We start from the raw sequence: 18,702 nt of genomic DNA, 5'->3' as shown, positions 1-18,702 counted from the left end.
TATTTCTTGAATAAAATCAAAATATTTCTAGAATAAAGTCCTAATATGTCTTTGATAAAATCATATTTCTAGAGTAATTCATAATATTTCTGTTTTAAAGTTGTAATATTTCTAGAATAAAATCATAATATTGCTAGAAAAAAATAATATTTCTAGAATAAAATAATATTTCTAAAATAAAGTAATATTTCTAAAATAAAATCATATTTCTAGAATAAAATCATATTTCTATGATAAAGTCATATTTCTAGAATAAAGTCAATATGTCTATAATAAAATCATATTTCTAGAATATAATATTTCTATTTTAAAGTTGTAACATTTCTAGAATAAAATGTCTATAATAAAATAATATTTCTAGAGTAATTCATAATATTTCTATTTTAAAGTTGTAATATTTCTAGAATAAAATCATAATATTGCTAGAAAACTAAATATTTCTAGAATAAAATAATATTTCTAAAATAAAGTAATATTTCTAAAATAAAATCATATTTCTAGAATAAAATCATAATATTTCTATTATAAGATCATAATATTTCTACAATAAAATCATAATATTTCTATGATAAAGTCGTAATATTTCTAGAATAAAGTCATGTCGAAAATAAAATCATAATATTTATATTTTAAAGTTGTAATATGTCTAGAATAAAATAATATTTCTAGAAAAAATTATATTTCCAGAATAAAATTATATTTCTAGAATAAAGTCGTAATATTTCTAGAATAAAATCATGATATATCTATTATAAAATAATATTTCTAGCAGAAAATCATAATATTTCTATTATAACGTTGTAATCTTATGACTCTCCTCTAAATGTTTTGACTTTATTTTCCAGCTAAATATTGTAATAATGAAACTTTGGATTCCTGCCATAGTAATTCATTATTTATCAGTAAAACTGAATGTTTGCCTCCATTATACCCTCCTCCTCCTCTTCCTCCTCCTCCTCTTCCTCCTCCTCATCTTCCTCCTCCTCCTACTCCTCCTCCACTTCTTCTTCTTCCTCTTCCTCTTCCTCTTCCTCTTCCTCTTCCTCTTCCTCCTCCTCTTCCTCCTCCTCCTCTTCTTCCTCCTCCTCCTCCTCCTCCTCCTCCTCCTCTTCTTCTTCCTCCTCCTCCTCCTCTTCTTCTTTGTCCTCCTCCTCCTCTTCCTCCTCCTCCTCTTCTTCTTCTTCTTCCTCCTCTTCTTCTTCCTCCTCCTCCACCTCCTCCTCCTCCTCTTCTTCTTCCTCCTCCTCTTCTTCCTCCTCCTCTTCTTCTTCCTCCTCCTCCTCCTCCTCCTCTTTTTCTTCTTCCTCTTCTTGTTACTCTTCCTCCTCTTCTTCTTCTTCTTCCTCCTCCTCCTCTTCTTCTTCCTCCTCCTCCTCCTCCTCTTCTTCTTCCTCCTCTTCCTCCTCTTCTTCCTCTTCCTCCTCTTCTTCTTTTTCTTCCTCCTCCTTCTCCTCCTCCTCCTACTCCTCTTCCTCTTCTTCTTCCTCCTCCTCATGCTCCTCCTCCTCTTCTTCTTCTTCCTCCTCCTCCTCCTCCTCTTTTTCTTCTTCCTCCTCCTCCTCCTCCTCTTCCTCCTCTTCTTCTTCTTCCTCCTCCTCCTCTTCCTCTTCCTCTTCTTCTGCCTCCTCCTCCTCCTCCTCCTCCTCCTCTTCTTCTTCCTCCTCCTCCTCCTCCCCCTCCTCCTGCCAGTTGCCCAGTGACGATGACGTATCAGTCGGTACTTCCTGATACACCTGGCTTACAGGTACAGGTAAACAATAGAATAAAAGAGAAGAGAGCCGGCGGACCTCTTCAGACCGGTTCAGACGGTTTCAGACAGTTTCAGACAGTTTCAGACAGTTTCAGGGTTCAGAACCGTGTGAGTAACTTAACTTTCATTAATAAGAAAACCTTTAAGTCTTTAAATGAAGCTGAACGCAGCCGGATACCAGTTTGTTGTTGACGTCCAGCGGGAAGTGTGAAGCTGACATGAAGCTAATGTTACTACAGGTAGTCTAATAATAGTCTAATATTAAAGTAATAATAATCTAATATTAACCCGTGATATCTGTCTGCAGCTTCTGCTTCATTGAATCACAGTTTATGACCGATATTCAACTTCATCCCTCTGCGTCCCCCCCCCCCCACCCCCCCACCCCAGAGTACCTCTGGAAACCCTTCTGCCAAACTCTGTTCAAAATCTGTCTGTTTAATGTTTTCTTCCCGAGTTTGGCTGGAAAAATGTCCAAACATGGCAGAAACCAAGTAAAGACCTTTTAAAAACGTCTCCTTGGAAATTCGGCTTAGAAATGATTCACCTTCAAACACTTTAAAGCTTCTCGGTTGGTTATGTTTTCTTTTACTGCGTCAATGTTTCTGTGAAGCGAGGACATTAAATTGATGAATCTTTGAACGGAGTTTGGTGGAGCTTTCATCTCCACTCAGGAACGAGGAATGTTGTGAGACCAGCTGAGAGCTGCTGGTTTGGTTTTCACATAACCTCAACCCTAAGGTGAAATAAAACCCACAGAAACAATAACTCCAGGAGGCTTCTAAAAGCACAAATCTGTTTTATTATTATAAGAGTTATGGAGTTTAATAATAAAACATGAATATAGAAACACATTAGTCTGAATACTGATTTTATACTGGTTAAATCAAACAACAATATTCAAGCTTTTTATTCAATAAAATGTGACTTAAATATCCATTTCATCCTGTTGAGTCCTGATTATTATTATTATTATTATACAATGTATAACAACAAGTTTTATATACAATATATAACAACCAGTTTTATATATATTGTATAATAATAATGTATCACACTATAAATAACACTGTATATATTGTGTTATATATAGTATAATAATATATAATACTGTGTGTTATATATATAGTATAATAATAATAATATATAATACTGTATATGTTGTGTTATATATATAGTATAATAATAATATATGATACTATGTGTTATATATAATATAATAATATATAATACTGTGTGTCATATATAGTATAATATAATAATAATGTATATATTGTGTTATATATAGTATAATAATATTAATATATAATACTGTGTGTTATATATAGTATAATAATAATATATAATACTGTATATATTGTGTTATATATAGTATAATAATATATTATACTGTGTTATATACAGTATATAGTATTATGATAATAATAATATATCATACTATGTGTTATATATAGTATAATAATAATATATAATACTGTGTGTTATATATAGTATAATAATATATAATACTGTGTGTTATATATAGTATAATAATATATAATAATGTGTTATATATAATATAATAATATATAATACTGTGTGTTATATATAGTATAATATAATAATATATAATAATGTATATATTGTGTTATATATATAGTATAATAATATTAATATTTAATACTGTGTGTTATATATAGTATAATAATAATATATAATACTGTATATATTGTGTTATATATAGTATAATAATAATATATAATAATAATAATAATAATAATATATAATATAAAATATAAAATACAGTATGTTATATATATAGTATAATAATAATAATAATGATATATGTGTCCAGCATGGGTGATTATATGAAGACTCAGCTGGTGAACGCCATCCAGCTGCAGGAGGTGGAAATGGAGGAGAAATCTGCAGAGAAGCCTTCAGACGACCAGGAGGGGAGCAAGAACACTGGTGAGTGTGAAATCAATAATCAATAAGTTGATGAGGGATCAATGTCTGAGACCTCGTCCAGCCAGCAGGTGGCAGCACCACCTCACTGAGGTTTATATATAAACGACTCTCTACACTAATACAGTCATCGTTGGATAGAAATGTAAAAATAAATAATCCACATCTGAAAAATAATTATTATTTTATTTAATGTAATTATTCTAGTAATGGATGCAGCTTTATTAATATTCTACTGTAAACTTCAACACCCTTCTCCTTGTGTGAGGGAACTATGGAACATCAGGCTGTAAATTCTGCCTCGGAGACAAAAAGTTATAATATTTTAACGTTGGACGGTTAATCCATCGACGGTCACCGTTATTCTTTATCTGTCAATATCATGTTTAATTTTATCCTTGTAAGGTGTCCTCGGGTGTCTAGAAAGGCGCCACCAAATAAAATGTATTATTATTATTATTAATATCAGTCAGAATAATTATATATTTTTATTATAAGGCATTGATTTACGTGGAGGTAAACCTCGTGACTCCAATGAACAGAAACAATCCCCGTCACACTGTTTAAATTATCTTTGTGTTTGTTGTGAACGCAGCATCATAACTAATACGTTTAGTAATTCATGTTTCTGCTCAGCAGCAGCAGGAGACGAGACGTTCACTGTCGAAGAAGCTGTGGAAACAATCGGCTTCGGTGTCTTTCACGTCATGCTGTTCCTCATCATGGGGAGCGCTGCCGTGAGTACACCTGTACCTATAGAAGTAATCTATTACTGCTGTGGTGTCTCACTACAATACACACAATTATGTACTTTTACCTTGACTTTCTATGAACACATTTTTATTATACATATGTATAAGTAAGGGATAATGAACAGCGAGCCGGTCATTGTTGTGAAAGAATCCCAGACAGGGTGATGCTGCACCCCGCGGGAAATGGAGGGGTCCCTCATCGCCCTGAGATCATGCTGTTGGCTGTAATTAGGGTTAGGTGTATGTATATGTATATGTATATATACAGATAGAGTAAAACAAATATGGTAACTGCTAAAACAGAACATCACAGAACATAACAATAATAATAGAAGTGGTAAAATGGTAGGACAAGTTGATAAAACAAATATACACTATATATACATAAATGTGTATAAATGTACAAATGCGTCAAGAAACGGATGTATACATATGTAGGGGTTCTACTTTGGTAGGTTTTGGTTATTAGCAAATTAATTAATAAATAATAATATAATTATTAATATTAATAAAGATTATCAATAAACATTAATAATAAACGGGGCACCACCCTGGAATCAGGGACCAATGACCAAAACGTTAATATAGTCTCATTTTATATGCTAAACTATCAATTTGGAACGTTGATTAATAATTAAATTAATAACTATAACCAAAATAGATAGTAAAGGTTGAAGGATATCGGAGTTCTTGACATAGCAGAGGTTGGCAATATTCACTCTTGTGCAACATTAAAGAGACCAGCATGTATATTCCACAAACATTTATTTACAAGATAATAAAGGTTCAAAACACAATATTAATCTAACTAAATAACTAAACTAAACAAACCAAACACAGTGTGTGTGTGTGTGTGTGTGTGTGTGTGTGTGTGTGTGTGTGTGTGTGTGTGAGAGAGAGAGAGGGGGGGGGAAACAAGATGGGTTCTTGTCTCAAAATGTCTGTATGGCCTACAAACAAGATGGCGGGCACTGTAAAACTACAAAGATGGCGGAATCAAAGATGGCGGAATCAAAGATGGCCATCAGCATGTCACCACATGACCTCTTTGTTCTTCTGAGAAGAAGGACAGAGAGGGGGGTGATGTGGGGTTAAGATTATCTGGAGCTGTATGTTTATGTTTAACTAATTCACAGTTTCTGTATGTGATCTTTATGTGTGTTAGATATGCAGTGGGTTAGAAAAGATGGTTAGTTGCATGCAAGACCTTGTCTATGTGAAGCATAAACTAAACACATCAGATGTGGCGAAGCCAGTTACCCAAAAATCAAATACAGATAAATCAACACAGTCAAACTCAATGAATAACATTAAACCAAATCAATACAAGTACTTAGCATTAGCAATCGCACAGGGCTGAGCAAGACTGTCCAACTTTGATTTCTAGAAAGTACTTGTATTGATTTGGTTTAATGTTATTCATTGAGTTTGACTGTGTTGATTTATCTGTATTTGATTTTTGGGTAACTGGCTTCGCCACATCTGATGTGTTTAGTTTATGCTTCACATAGACAAGGTCTTGCATGCAACTAACCATCTTTTCTAACCCACTGCATATCTAACACACATAAAGATCACATACAGAAACTGTGAATTAGTTAAACATAAACATACAGCTCCAGATAATCTTAACCCCACATCACCCCCCTCTCTGTCCTTCTTCTCAGAAGAACAAAGAGGTCATGTGGTGACATGCTGATGGCCATCTTTGATTCCGCCATCTTTGATTCAGCCATCTTTGTAGTTTTACAGTGCCCGCCATCTTGTTTGTAGGCCATACAGACATTTTGAGACAAGAACCCATCTTGTTTCCCCCCCCCTCTCTCTCTCTCTCTCACACACACACACACACACACACACACACACACACACACACACACACACACACACACACACACACTGTGTTTGGTTTGTTTAGTTTAGTTATTTAGTTAGATTAATATTGTGTTTTGAACCTTTATTATCTTGTAAATAAATGTTTGTGGAATATACATGCTGGTCTCTTTAATGTTGCACAAGAGTGAATAATGCCAACCTCTGCTATGTCAAGAACTCCGATATCCTTCAACCTTTACTATCTATTTTGGTTATAGTTATTAATTTAATTATTAATCAACGTTCCAAATTGATAGTTTAGCATATAAAATGAGACTATATTAACGTTTTGGTCATTGGTCCCTGATTCCAGGGTGGTGCCCCGTTTATTATTAATGTTTATTGATAATCTTTATTAATATTAATAATTATATTATTATTTATTAATTAATTTGCTAATAACCAAAACCTACCAAAGTAGAACCCCTACACATACATATATTTATACCCAGTCTTATACTTATAGGAATGCTATCCTAAAAAAATTGCTTTTTCAAAAGTGTTTTAAAAGTGGATCCAGAGTTAGATGATCGTATCTCTATAGGAAGTGCATTCCAGAGTTTGGGAGCCCTGACAGCAAAAGCCTGATCGCCTCTTGTCACAAAATTGGACCTGGGAACAGCAAGAAGTAGCTGATCAGATGATCTCAGACCACGTACAGGCGTATAGGGTGTTAAGAGATCCATTATGTATTCTGGGGTCAGACCAAGTTGTGCTTTAAAAGTGAGTAATACAATTTTAAAATGTATTCTAAATGTTAGGGGAAGCCAGTGCAATGATGCCAGGACTGGTGTAATGTGCTCCCTTTTATTAATGCCCATTAGCAGCCTGGCAGCAGAGTTCTGAACCTGTTGTAGTCGTGAAAGTTGCTTCTGACTAAAGCAGGAATACAAGGAGCTACAGCAATCAAGTCTGGAAAAAATTAAAGCATGTATGACTTTCTCCATATCACCGAATGACAGGAAAGATTTTATTTTGGAGATTGTTGGTAATTGTAGAAAACAGGCTTGAACAACTGTCAAATGTCTTGACCTGCTTTTCAAAGTATATATACACACACACACACATATATATATATATATATATATATATATATATATATATATATATATATATATATAATGTATATATATTTATAAATAGACCGTGGAGGCGATGGAGATCGTGCTGCTAGCTGTAATTAGGGTTAGGTGTGTATATACAGTATATATATATACTGTATATAATGTATATATATATTTATATATAGATCTTGGAGGCGATGGAGATCATGCTGCTAGCTGTAATTAGGGTTAGGTGTGTATATACAGTATATATATATACTGTATATAATGTATATATATATTTATATATAGATCTTGGAGGCGATGGAGATCATGCTGCTGGCTGTAGTTAGGGTAAGGTGTATATATATACTGTAAATAATGTATATATATATTTATATCTAGATCGTGGAGGTGATGGAGATCATGCTGCTGGCTGTAGTTAGGGTTAGTTGTATATTTATACTGTATATAATGTATGTATATATATTTATATATAGATCGTGGAGGCGATGGAGATCATGCTGCTGGCGGTAGTTTCTCCAGAGATCCGATGTGAGTGGCGTCTTGAAGACTGGCAGGTCGCTCTCGTCTCCACGGTGAGTCACAGCTTATTGATATTTAATTTATCAATGAATCAATAACTGTTCATTCCCTGTTTCCCAACATGTGGGTCAGGACCCTTTAAGAGGTCCAGAGATGAATCAGAGGGTCCTGAAATGATTCAGTTATTAACAAAGTTATTTTTATTTACTGTGCCCATTTTATCAGTGTTTCTCTGTGAGAGAGTTAATGTCATGATTTAAACACACCTATAAATACCTGTAAAATACTACCTGTAAATACCTGTAAAATACTACCTGTAAATACCTGTAAATACTACCTGTAACTACCTGTAAACACCTGACCTAGTTACACCTGGTGGTTAGACCAGCTCTGACTGCTGTTCAGGGGGGAACTGATGGTCACTGAAGTGATAATAATGATAAATACATACCGAAGTAGTCCTGTACCGATGTACCACCGTAGTACTGTACTACTGTTGTACTGTACTGATGTACCACTGTAGTACTGTAAGTACTGACTGCAGTATTGTGTCTCAGATGGTGTTTCTTGGCTTCATGGTGTGTGGAGTTTTATCAGGATACCTCGCCGACAGATACGGACGCTGGAAGGTCAGAAACATGAACTTTGTATTATATACTGGATGTAATAGTACACATTATATAACATATTATTATATACTGTATGTAGTATTATGCATTATATTTAATATTTATATTATAAATATATGTAACATAATACTGTTCACTCATTGGCTCCCTGTGTGTGTGTTTGTGTATATTCTTGTGTGTACTCTTGTGTATATTCTTGTGTACTCTTGTGTACATGTACTACAGGTGGTGTTTGGCGGCTTCGTGTGGAGCGCCTACTTCTCTCTGCTGACGTCGTTCGCTCCGTCGTACGGTTGGTTCATCTTCCTGCGCTCCATGGTGGGATGTGGGGTCGCCGGAGTGTCACAGGGGTCAGCACACACACAACAACACACAATAATACATTAACACACACATTAACACACATTAACGTCCTTGTTGTTGTTGTTGTTTGTTTGTTGGTTTATTTAGATTATTACATTATCTTTTGCGTAGCAGCAGCTGTTCTTCTTGAGGTCCACACAGTTTACATGGCGACAATAGAAAAATACACCTTCACACTACTCATCATAACACACTAATATAACACATCGTAGTGTACGTCTACTGTAAATAAAACACAGTTTATATAACACATCGTAGTGAACGTCTACTGTAAATAAAACACAGTTTATATTACACATCGTAGTGCACTTCTACTGTCAGTAAAACAGTTTTTATAACACATCGTAGTGCACGTCTACTGTAAATAAAACACAGTTTATGAAACACATCGTAGCGCACTGAATCTATTATGATCTAACTGATAAATATCCTCATTTAATACCCTTACACATCAAAGAATACTTATTAATTACTAAAGTTTCAGTGTTTTTATGAAACCATATATAATATAATATGATTTGTTGGTGTCAGGTTTGTGTTGAAGACGGAGTTCATCCCGGCAAAGTATCGAGCCATCCTGCTGCCTCTGGCCACGGTCAGTCTAAATACTCATTATTTTATAATCATTTATAGTAAATTTTTATACTTTATTTTTTATAATTTTCTGCTTTGATTTTATTAATTTAAATGTCTGCAGACTGAAAAATATAAACCTGTATCATCTTGGTAGAAACGGACACAGAAGATGAATAATGTTTATGTCTGATGTAAAAAGAGTGAAAGCTGCCGGTCTGGAGCCCTGACACATGTTAATGATAAAGTCATGTGTGATGTCATCAGCTGAGATCTCCCAGCATGCTCTCTGTCTCTGTGTGATGTCATCAGCTGAGGTCTCCCAGCATGCTCTCTGTCTCTGTGATGTCGTCAGCTGAGATCGCCCAGCATGCTCTCTGTCTGATGTGTGATGTCATCAGCTGAGATCTCCCAGCATGCTCTCTGTTTTTGTGTCTCAGGTCTTCTGGATGTTTGGCTCCATGCTGATCATCATTCTGGGGATGTCGGTGGTCCCCACTCTGGGCTGGAGGTGGTTGATCAGGATCTCCGTCACCCCCAGTATCATCCTCATCTTCCTCTTCAAGGTGAGACGGTCTGTCCTCACCTGTCTGTCTGTCTGTCCTCACCTGTCCTCACCTGTCCTCACCTGTCTGTCTGTCCTCACCTGTCTTCACCTGTCTCAGTTTATTCCAGAGTCAGCTCGTTATAACGTGTCAGCAGGAAACATTCAGGCTGCTGTTGAGACTCTGCAGAAAATCGCTAAAATGAACCGAGTGTCTCTTCCTGCAGGACGACTGGTGGAGTCAGAGCAGGTACCTTCATATTATATTATATATTCTATATATTCTATATATCAGTAAGTTCAGTTATATTATTTAGAATATACATTCTATATAATATTTTATATAGAATATATATTCTATATGTCAGCTGTCAGTTATATTCTATATAATATATTTTATATAATATATATTCTATATATCAGTACATTCAGTTATATTCTATATAATATATATTCTATTTAATATATTCTATATAATATATATTCTATATATCAGTACGTTCAGTTATATTTTATATATAATATATTCTATATATAAGAGCTGGTACGTTCAGGTTTATTAATAATACTGATCAACTGTCAGTGTTTAATGGAGGATAGTTCAGTATAATGTAGGTGAGTTCAGTTAATTTACATCAGCTGTTGTCAGTTTCTAATGAACGGAGGATGTCGTTTAATAGTTAATAGTCTTCTTCTTGTTTGTGTTTCAGGAACAGAGAGGAAACTGGAGGATTCTGATCAGTCCAGCGTTCAGGAGGACGTCTTTCCTGCTTTGGTATTCATGGTAAAGTCTCACTTCCTCCTCATCCTTTATTATTCTTATTATTATTAGTATTAGTATTATTATTAGTATTATTAGGGCCCGAGCACCGACCTGGGGTCAGCGAAACCCTACTGAAATCGCTGTGTTTAAACATGCCCAGAAACTAATGACACTACATGAATCAGAGTTGGTAAATATTTATATATTTCATGTGTGTGGCAAAATGGCTCCATAGCGCCCCCTACAAAACTGCTAAAATTGAGCCCCTCATTGTGGTTTCACCTAGAAGTATGAAATTTGGTGGGTATATGTAACATGTTGAGACATACAAAAAAGTCTCTTGGAGGTATACCGTAAACCCAACAGGAAGTCGGACATTTTGAAAAGTGTTGACAGGAAGATATAACAGAGTATCATCTGCATAGAGGAGAAATCATAGACTATTTCTATTAATGATGTTGTAAATAGAGAAAAGAATAGAGCCAAGTCAGAATGGAGTATTCAACAAAGACGTGTAATAACTGATGTTAATGTTTTAACAATATATTGTACAATCACTCCACAACTAATGAGCCCTCTGAACCATTCTGAAATTCTGTAATAAATCTGACAAATACCTTTTATTCTGAAGTTTGAACCTGAAGGGAAAACTTAGTTTCTGATGTGTTTGGTCTGTCAGGTTTGTGGCGTCCTTCACGTACTACGGCTCGGTGCTGGGCAGCTCGGAGCTGTTGGAGAAGAACTTGTTGTGCGTGACGAACCCGGATCATAAGCATTTCATCAAACACCGCCACGAGGACGGACTGTGTTACTGCATCCCCTTCCAGCTCAGCGACTACCAGACACTGCTCATCAGCTCTCTGGGGGAGGTCGCTCGTAAGTTTAACTAAGATTCACAGTTTCATCAGCCGCCTAGCAGGGTCGCTCGTAAGTTTAACTAAGATTCACAGTTTCATCAGCCGCATAGGAGGGTCGCTCATAAGTTTAACTAAGATTCACAGTTTCATCAGCCGCATAGGAGGATCGCTCATAAGTTTAACTAAGATTCACAGTTTCATCAGCCGCATAGGAGGATCGCTCATAAGTTTAACTAAGATTCACAGTTTCATCAGCCGCCTGGGGGAGGTCTCTCATAAGGTTAACTAGGATTCACAGCTTCATCTGCCTCTGGGGGAGGTCGCTCGTAAGTTGAACTAAGATTCACAGTTTCATCAGCCGCCTAGGAGGGTCGCTCGTAAGTTCAACTAAGATTCACAGTTTCATCCGCTGTCTGGGGGAGGTCGCTCGGAAGTCCTCCACAGTTTCACTGAGATTTACACCAACCAGCCTGCACTTTAAAAAACACGTATTTAAGAAAACTGTCTGGTTGTATTGATTCTACTGTTGCTTGGCTAAATGGCGTCCTCTCCGTCCTCCCAGTGGTCCCAATAAACATCTGTCTGCTGAACGCCTTCGGACGGAAGATGAGTCTGACCGTGCTGCAACTGGTGGCGTCCGTTTTGTTCATGATGCTCAACGTCTGCACCTCCATGTAAGAACCTCAGAGTCTCTTCTTCTCTGTCTGCTGGTATAGTCTCACTGGGTCCTCCAGTCTCCCTGCGTCCAGGTTTATGAGGTCCTCCAGTCCAGGATTATGAGCATTCAAGATTCAAGATTCAAGATGTTTATTGTCAGGCCGGTTATACAAGTACAATCGTGTGAAATACTTTTTGCTGGGAAGCTCCATTCAAAGAATTAGTTATATTACAATAATAAAAGGAAATTCTTTTTACAAGGGCTTTAGGCGCCTCAGAGCGTACAGTCTCTGTTGGGCCTTCCTGACTACAGCGGAGGTGTGGGTGGCACATGTCAAGTCGTTATGGATGTTGACACCCAGGTATTTAAAGGTGTCCACCCTCTCCACCGCTGTACCGTTTATGGTGACTTGGGGGTGAGTGCAACCCCCCCTCCTGTAATCCACGATGACCTCCTTGGTCTTTGAGACGTTCAGGGAGAGGTGGTTGTTCTGACACCACTATTCCAGGGCGGTCACCTCCTCACCTCCAGATCCTTTAGCTTAGTGACGAGCCTGGAGGGCAATATGGTGTTGAACGCTGAGCTGTAATCCACGAACAGCATCCTCACATAGGTGTCCCTTTCTTCCAGGTGGGAGAGGGCGGTGTGTAGGATGTGGGCAATGGTGTCCTCTGTGCCTCTGTTTGGGCGGTTAACAAATTGCAGGGGGTTGAGTGTGGGGGGAAGCATGGGGCAGATGAGGGATTCAACCAGCTTCTCAAAACACTTGCTGGCTATTGGGGTGAGGGCTATGGGGCGCCTGTCGTTTAAGCTGGTCACTTTCTGTTGTTTGGGGATGATGGTGGTGGATTTGAAGCAGGTGGGGACAGTCCGGAGAGAGAGCGACAGGTTGAAAATTGTTGTGAAAACCCCCGCCAACTGGTGTGCGCAGGTCTTCAGGACACGTCCAGGGATGCCATCTGGGCCGGGCGCTTTGCGTGGGTTGATACGCAGGAGGGTCCAGCGAACATCAGCCTCTGTGATGGAAGGGTGACAGTCCTGTTCTGTAGCAGTCATGGAGGAGGGGTGTGAGGGTGGTGCGCAGTCTAGGTTTTCAGCTGAGGTGGGGGTAAAGGGAAGGGGGGTGTCAGTGTAGGAGTGTAGTGGTGTAAAGGGTGGGGAAGGGGAGTGATCCGGTTTGCCGAACGGCGGGCAGGGGGAGGGCTTTGTAGCCATTGCGGAAGGGGGTGTAGCAGTGGTCCAGTGTGTTTCCCCCCCATGCGTTAAACTGAATGCGCTGATACAGTTTTGGAGAAATGTTCCTTAGATTGGCCCGGTGGAAGTCTTCCGCAACAATGAGTGAGGTCTTCGGGTGCGCGGTCTCCTGCTCGTTAATTGCTCGGTGTAACTCCCGGAGCACTATATAAACACCGGCGATGATGACCGATGTAAACTCCCTGGGTAGCCAGTCTGACCATCAACCATAAACCTCCATATGAGGACTTCCAGTCTGACTGGGTCCAGCATTATGAGGACCTCCAGTCTGACTGGGTCCAGGTTTATGAGGACCGCTGGTCTGACTGGGTCCAGGTTTATGAGGACCTCCAGTCTGACTGGGTCCAGGTTTATGAGGACATCCGGTCTGACTGGGTCCAGGTTTATAAAGACCTCCGGTCTGACTGTGTCCAGGATTATGAGGACCTCCAGTCTGACTGGGTACAGGATTATGAGGACCTCCGGTTTGACTGGGTCCAGGTTTATAAAGACCTCCGGTCTGACTGGGTCCAGGTTTATGAGGACCTCCAGTCTGACTGGGTCCAGGTTTATAAAGACCTCCGGTCTGACTGTGTCCAGGTTTATGAGGACCTCCAGTCTGACTGGGTCCAGGTTTATGAGGACCTCCGGTCTGACTGGGTCCAGGATTATGAGGACCTCCGGTCTGACTGGGTCTAGGTTTATGAGGACCCCTGGTCTAACTGGGTCAAGGATTATGAGGACCTCCAGTCTGACTGGGTACAGGATTATGAGGACCTCCGGTCTGACTGGGTCCAGGTTTATAAAGACCTCCGGTCTGACTGTGTCCAGGATTATGAGGACCTCCGGTCTGACTAAATCAAGGATTATGAGGACCTCCGGTCTGACTGTCCATCATTATGAGGACCTCCGGTATGACTGGGTCCAGGATTACGAAGACCTCCAGTCTGACTGGGTCCAGGATTATTAGGACCTCCGGTCTGACTAGGTCCAGGTTTATGAGGTCCCCCGGTCTGACTGGGTCCAGGATTATGAAGACCTCCAGTCTGACTGGGTCCAGGATTATGAACCTTCTGTCCCTGTTTTTCTCTCCAGGTTTGGCTTCACAGTGTTGCTGTTCCTGCTACGGTCTCTGGTCTCCATGAACTTTAATGTGGTTTATATTTACACCGCTGAGGTACGTCCGTGCTATACTGTTTTTTTTAGTGGGGGGGGGGGTTGTTGATCAGGTGTTTTTGTCTCTCAGGGGTTTATTGATCAGGTGTTTTTGTCTCTCAGGGGTTTATTGATCAGGTGTTTTTGTCTCTCAGGTGTATCCGACGTCAGTCCGGTCTTTGGGGATGGGCTTCTGTACGTCGTTCAGTCGGATCGGGGGAATGATCGCTCCGTTCATCGCTCAGGTGGGTTTGGTGTCCTGTCAGAGTACCATCAGGTGAGTTCTCAGATGTTTGACTCTGTGTGTACTTCAGGTGTTGATGTCTCAGTCGGTGATTATGGCGCTCAGTCCGTTCGCGTTATCCTGTGTGATCTGTGCTCTGGGAAACTTCCTGCTGCCTATAGAAACTAGAGGACGAGCTCTGCTGGTGAGAAACGCACCACCGTTCACACTTTGTTCAAACTTTATTTAACTTTGTTTTAACTCTATTTATTTATTTATTTATTTTCAGCAAAGCTCCTGACGACGCCTCCAAACAAACTGTTACTGTAGTTTTATTATTGTTACATCTGTAATGTATAGGTATTAAATATGTTACTGATATCAGCTGTTTCTGTGCCTTCATTAACTGAAATTAGTTAATTTATTCAAATGTTAAATGTTTAAAACTTTATTTAGATGACTTTCTAATTTCAGTTTGTATTAAATAAAGGGGCAGCATGAACGATTTTAGGAACCACAGAACCATTTTATACCATTATAATTCCTTTAAAAGTAGAATAGATCATATTTTTTATTATCAGCGTCACACAGGAGTTGATCCTTCTGCTAATTGAACTGTAAATAAAGTTTTTATTAAAGTAAGATGAACATGTGTTGTTCTGCTGAAGTTTTCATGTTTCTCATGAATAAATAACAGATGACTCATTCAGTCATTAAAGACGCTAAATGTGAGTTTGGGATAATTTTTTTTTGCCTCCACTCTAGTGCTGAGCGATAAATCGTATTTCCATCGTCATCGTGGTATGAACATGCACGATAAACATAATAAAAATAAACAAAAATAAATAATATAAGTGCAACGTAACCCTTGGCTACACAAGCTTAAACTAAAGCAGTCTGGATGTAGTCTCACTGTTTAGCTTAGTTTGCCACGTATCTTTAAATTCTGGTGACTATGCTATTGTAAATGTTACTGAAATAACATTTAACAAGTTATATTAAAATATTATATTCTAATCTATGGCGCTGCTCAGTCTGATGAAGATGCAGATGAAGATGATCTTTAACAGTGAGCCTGATGAAGATGAAGATGATCTCCTGATCTCCTCTCGTTAAGCTTGTTAGCTCTGACACTCAGATTACTGTCTGTCCTCAGGGGGGCGGAGCCTGCTGTCCACTGACCCCGCCCCCTGACCTCCAGTGTGTGTGTGTCTGTTACACTGTGTGTGTGTGTGTGTGTGTGCGTGTGCGTGTGTGTATGTGTGTGTGTTGCAGAGTGTGTGATTAAAGTGGATTTAGACGTCGGCTGGCAGCCGTTGCAGACGGAGAGCTCTCTGAGACGTGAGTAAACACTCATTCATTTAACACATCTATAGATCTGAACATTATAACTGTTAGATAAAATAGATAGATAGATAGATAGATAGATAGATAGATAGATAAACACTCATTTAACACATCTATAGATCTGAACATTATAACTGTGATATCGTGAATGAAACCAAACAGACAGATTATAAACACTAATAGTAAATAATAGCTAATAACACAGAGTCTCAGTGTTTCAGGTGTGCCGTCTACCTGTACAGGTGTTATAGGTGCTATTGGTGTTATTGGTGTCACCGTAGAGTCACACAGAGTAATAAAAAACAAATAATTATCAGAGATATTTCTGTGAACTTTGCTCTAATGTTTAATGTATATAAAGAACAAGTAAATATTCCTGCTGCCTCGTATTTGTTGTTGTATTTTAAGTTTATTGTTTTATTATAATGTGCTCACCTGCTGTAGTGGTTACTCTACCTATAATACCTGTAATACCTGTAATACCTATAATCTGGATACAACTCTGTCTCTGATTATTATCTGTACATTTGTTAATTATTAGCACCAAATTACAGGTTAATTATTTGTTCATTATTATGAAATTACAGCTAAAGTGTGCGTGCGTGTATGCGTGCGTGCGTGCGTGCATGCATGTATGTGTGTTTGTGTGTGTGTGTGTGTGTGTTGGTGCTTGGTACTGATGGATCTGTTCTATATGAACCTCTTTGTTTCTATTCACTCTGTTAACACACACACACACACACACACACACACACACACACACACAAACATACTCAGACAGGTCATGTGACCTGAACACAGTGACATCATTATGACATCATCACTGTGTGATGTTTGAAGCTGCAGCTTCTCATTAACATGTAAAACAAACACACTCATTTGTTTTAGGAATTTTCTAGTTTAATCAGTAAAATCTGTGTATTCAACATTATAATTCAGTATGGTACGAGTATAGAAGTACTTTCATCAAATAGTACTTAGAGTATTGAAAGTAAAAGTCCTCGTCTAGAGTGTTAAAGTACAGAGAATACACAGAGGATGATGTTATATTTTATATAATAACATAGTACATTTAAGTTAATAAGAGAATAACATAGTACTTTCTTACTTAAGTAAATGATCATAGTTACTGTCCACCATTGTTTTATTGTTTTAATCCGTCCAGCGTTTCTGTAACAGAGTGAAGACCTCTCTCCGACGTCAGACGGCGAGCTGGAGTCCGTCAGTGACATCATCAGCAGGTGACACCCTTCCCATGGTGCCCTGCAGCTTTTGGGGTCGCCATGGGAGATGAGTCGTACCCAGAATGCCGAGCTCAGGAGCTGTTCGACGAGTTCATGTCGGCGTCGACCTGCAGGGCGGCGCTGTTGTCCTTCAGCCAGGTGTGTGAACATCTGCAGCTGGACCGGAGCGCCGCCGAGAGGCCGCTGTACCGACCGATCAAACGCCGCCTCAACTACTGGAGGGCCAACGCACTGTGGGCCAAACTGGACCGACGGGCCGCTCAGCAGGAGTACCTGAGGGCCCGGGTCTGCAACGACACCACCGTACGTTACTTATTATTATTATATATATTATTGAAATATATTATTATATATAACAACACCAACGTACGTTACTTATTATTATTATATATATTATTGAAATATATTATATATAACAACACCACCGTACGTTATATATTATTGTATATATAATAATATATATAACAACATCTAAAATTCATTATTATATATAACAACACCAACGTACGTTATATTTATTATTATATATATTATTAATATATATTATTATATATAACAACACCCCTGTAGGTTCCTTATTATTATTATATATATTATTGATATATATAACATCTAAAATATATTATATATAAAAACACCAACGTACGTTATATATTATTAATATATATAACATAAACACCATACGTTACTTATTTTATATATATTATTATATAACAACATCTAAAATATATTGTTATATATAAAAACACCACTGTATGTTATATTTATTATTATATATATTATTAATATATGTATTATGATATCTAACACCACCATACAATACTTATTTTATATATATTATTATATAACAACATCTAAAATATATTATATATAACAACACCACTGTACGTTATATTTATTATTATATATATTATTATATATAACACCACCGTCCGTTATATTTATTATTATATATATTATTAATATATATAACAACATCTGAAATATATAACAACACCACCGTAAGTTATATTTATTATTATATATATTATTAATATATAACAACACCACCGTACGTTATATATTATTATATATATATATAATATATATAACATCTAAAATATATTATTAGATATAACAACACCCCTTTACATTTTATTTTTATTATATATATTATTAATACATATATTATTATATATAACACCACCGTATGTTACTTAT

The 18,702-nt window shown here is 37.6% G+C and overlaps 2 protein-coding genes across 11 annotated transcripts in view; both read left to right on the top strand.

The window, feature by feature from the left end:
- Nucleotides 1-1,629: 1,629 nt before the first annotated feature.
- svopl (SVOP-like) lies at nucleotides 1,630-16,210 on the top strand. 2 transcript variants are annotated; one of them, XM_074625116.1, is made up of 16 exons: nucleotides 1,630-1,858; nucleotides 3,585-3,700; nucleotides 4,334-4,434; nucleotides 7,868-7,966; nucleotides 8,471-8,542; nucleotides 8,768-8,892; nucleotides 9,437-9,500; nucleotides 9,919-10,044; nucleotides 10,144-10,272; nucleotides 10,733-10,806; nucleotides 11,465-11,661; nucleotides 12,205-12,316; nucleotides 14,629-14,710; nucleotides 14,844-14,933; nucleotides 15,003-15,116; nucleotides 16,187-16,210. In XM_074625116.1, the coding sequence occupies exons 2-16, from the start codon at nucleotides 3,586-3,588 to the stop codon at nucleotides 16,193-16,195; spliced, it is 1,509 nt and encodes a 502-aa protein (XP_074481217.1). In that variant the 5' UTR covers nucleotides 1,630-1,858; nucleotide 3,585; the 3' UTR covers nucleotides 16,196-16,210. The 2 variants fall into 2 exon arrangements, with proteins under 2 accessions (XP_074481217.1, XP_074481216.1); XM_074625115.1 differs by lacking the exon at nucleotides 16,187-16,210 and adding an exon at nucleotides 15,201-15,292 and having other exon boundaries at nucleotides 1,631-1,858.
- Nucleotides 16,190-18,702, top strand: part of LOC141761642 (protein-methionine sulfoxide oxidase mical3b-like) — a 28,721-nt gene continuing 26,208 nt past the window's right edge. For 8 of the 9 annotated variants that reach the window (XM_074625109.1, XM_074625112.1, XM_074625108.1 and 5 more), the window contains exons 1-2: nucleotides 16,190-16,252; nucleotides 17,438-17,805. In XM_074625109.1, the coding sequence (XP_074481210.1) occupies nucleotides 17,542-17,805 (264 nt within the window). In that variant the 5' untranslated portion in view covers nucleotides 16,190-16,252; nucleotides 17,438-17,541. Of the gene's footprint in view, nucleotides 16,253-17,423; nucleotides 17,806-18,702 lie in introns of all 9 variants that reach the window. The other variant, XM_074625107.1, reaches the window with a different exon arrangement.

The sequence above is a fragment of the Sebastes fasciatus genome, chromosome 23 (genome assembly GCF_043250625.1).
Source record: "Sebastes fasciatus isolate fSebFas1 chromosome 23, fSebFas1.pri, whole genome shotgun sequence".
Classification (NCBI taxonomy): domain Eukaryota; kingdom Metazoa; phylum Chordata; class Actinopteri; order Perciformes; family Sebastidae; genus Sebastes; species Sebastes fasciatus.
Note: the sequence above shows the minus strand (reverse complement) of the source record. Positions and strands in the feature narration are given on the sequence as shown.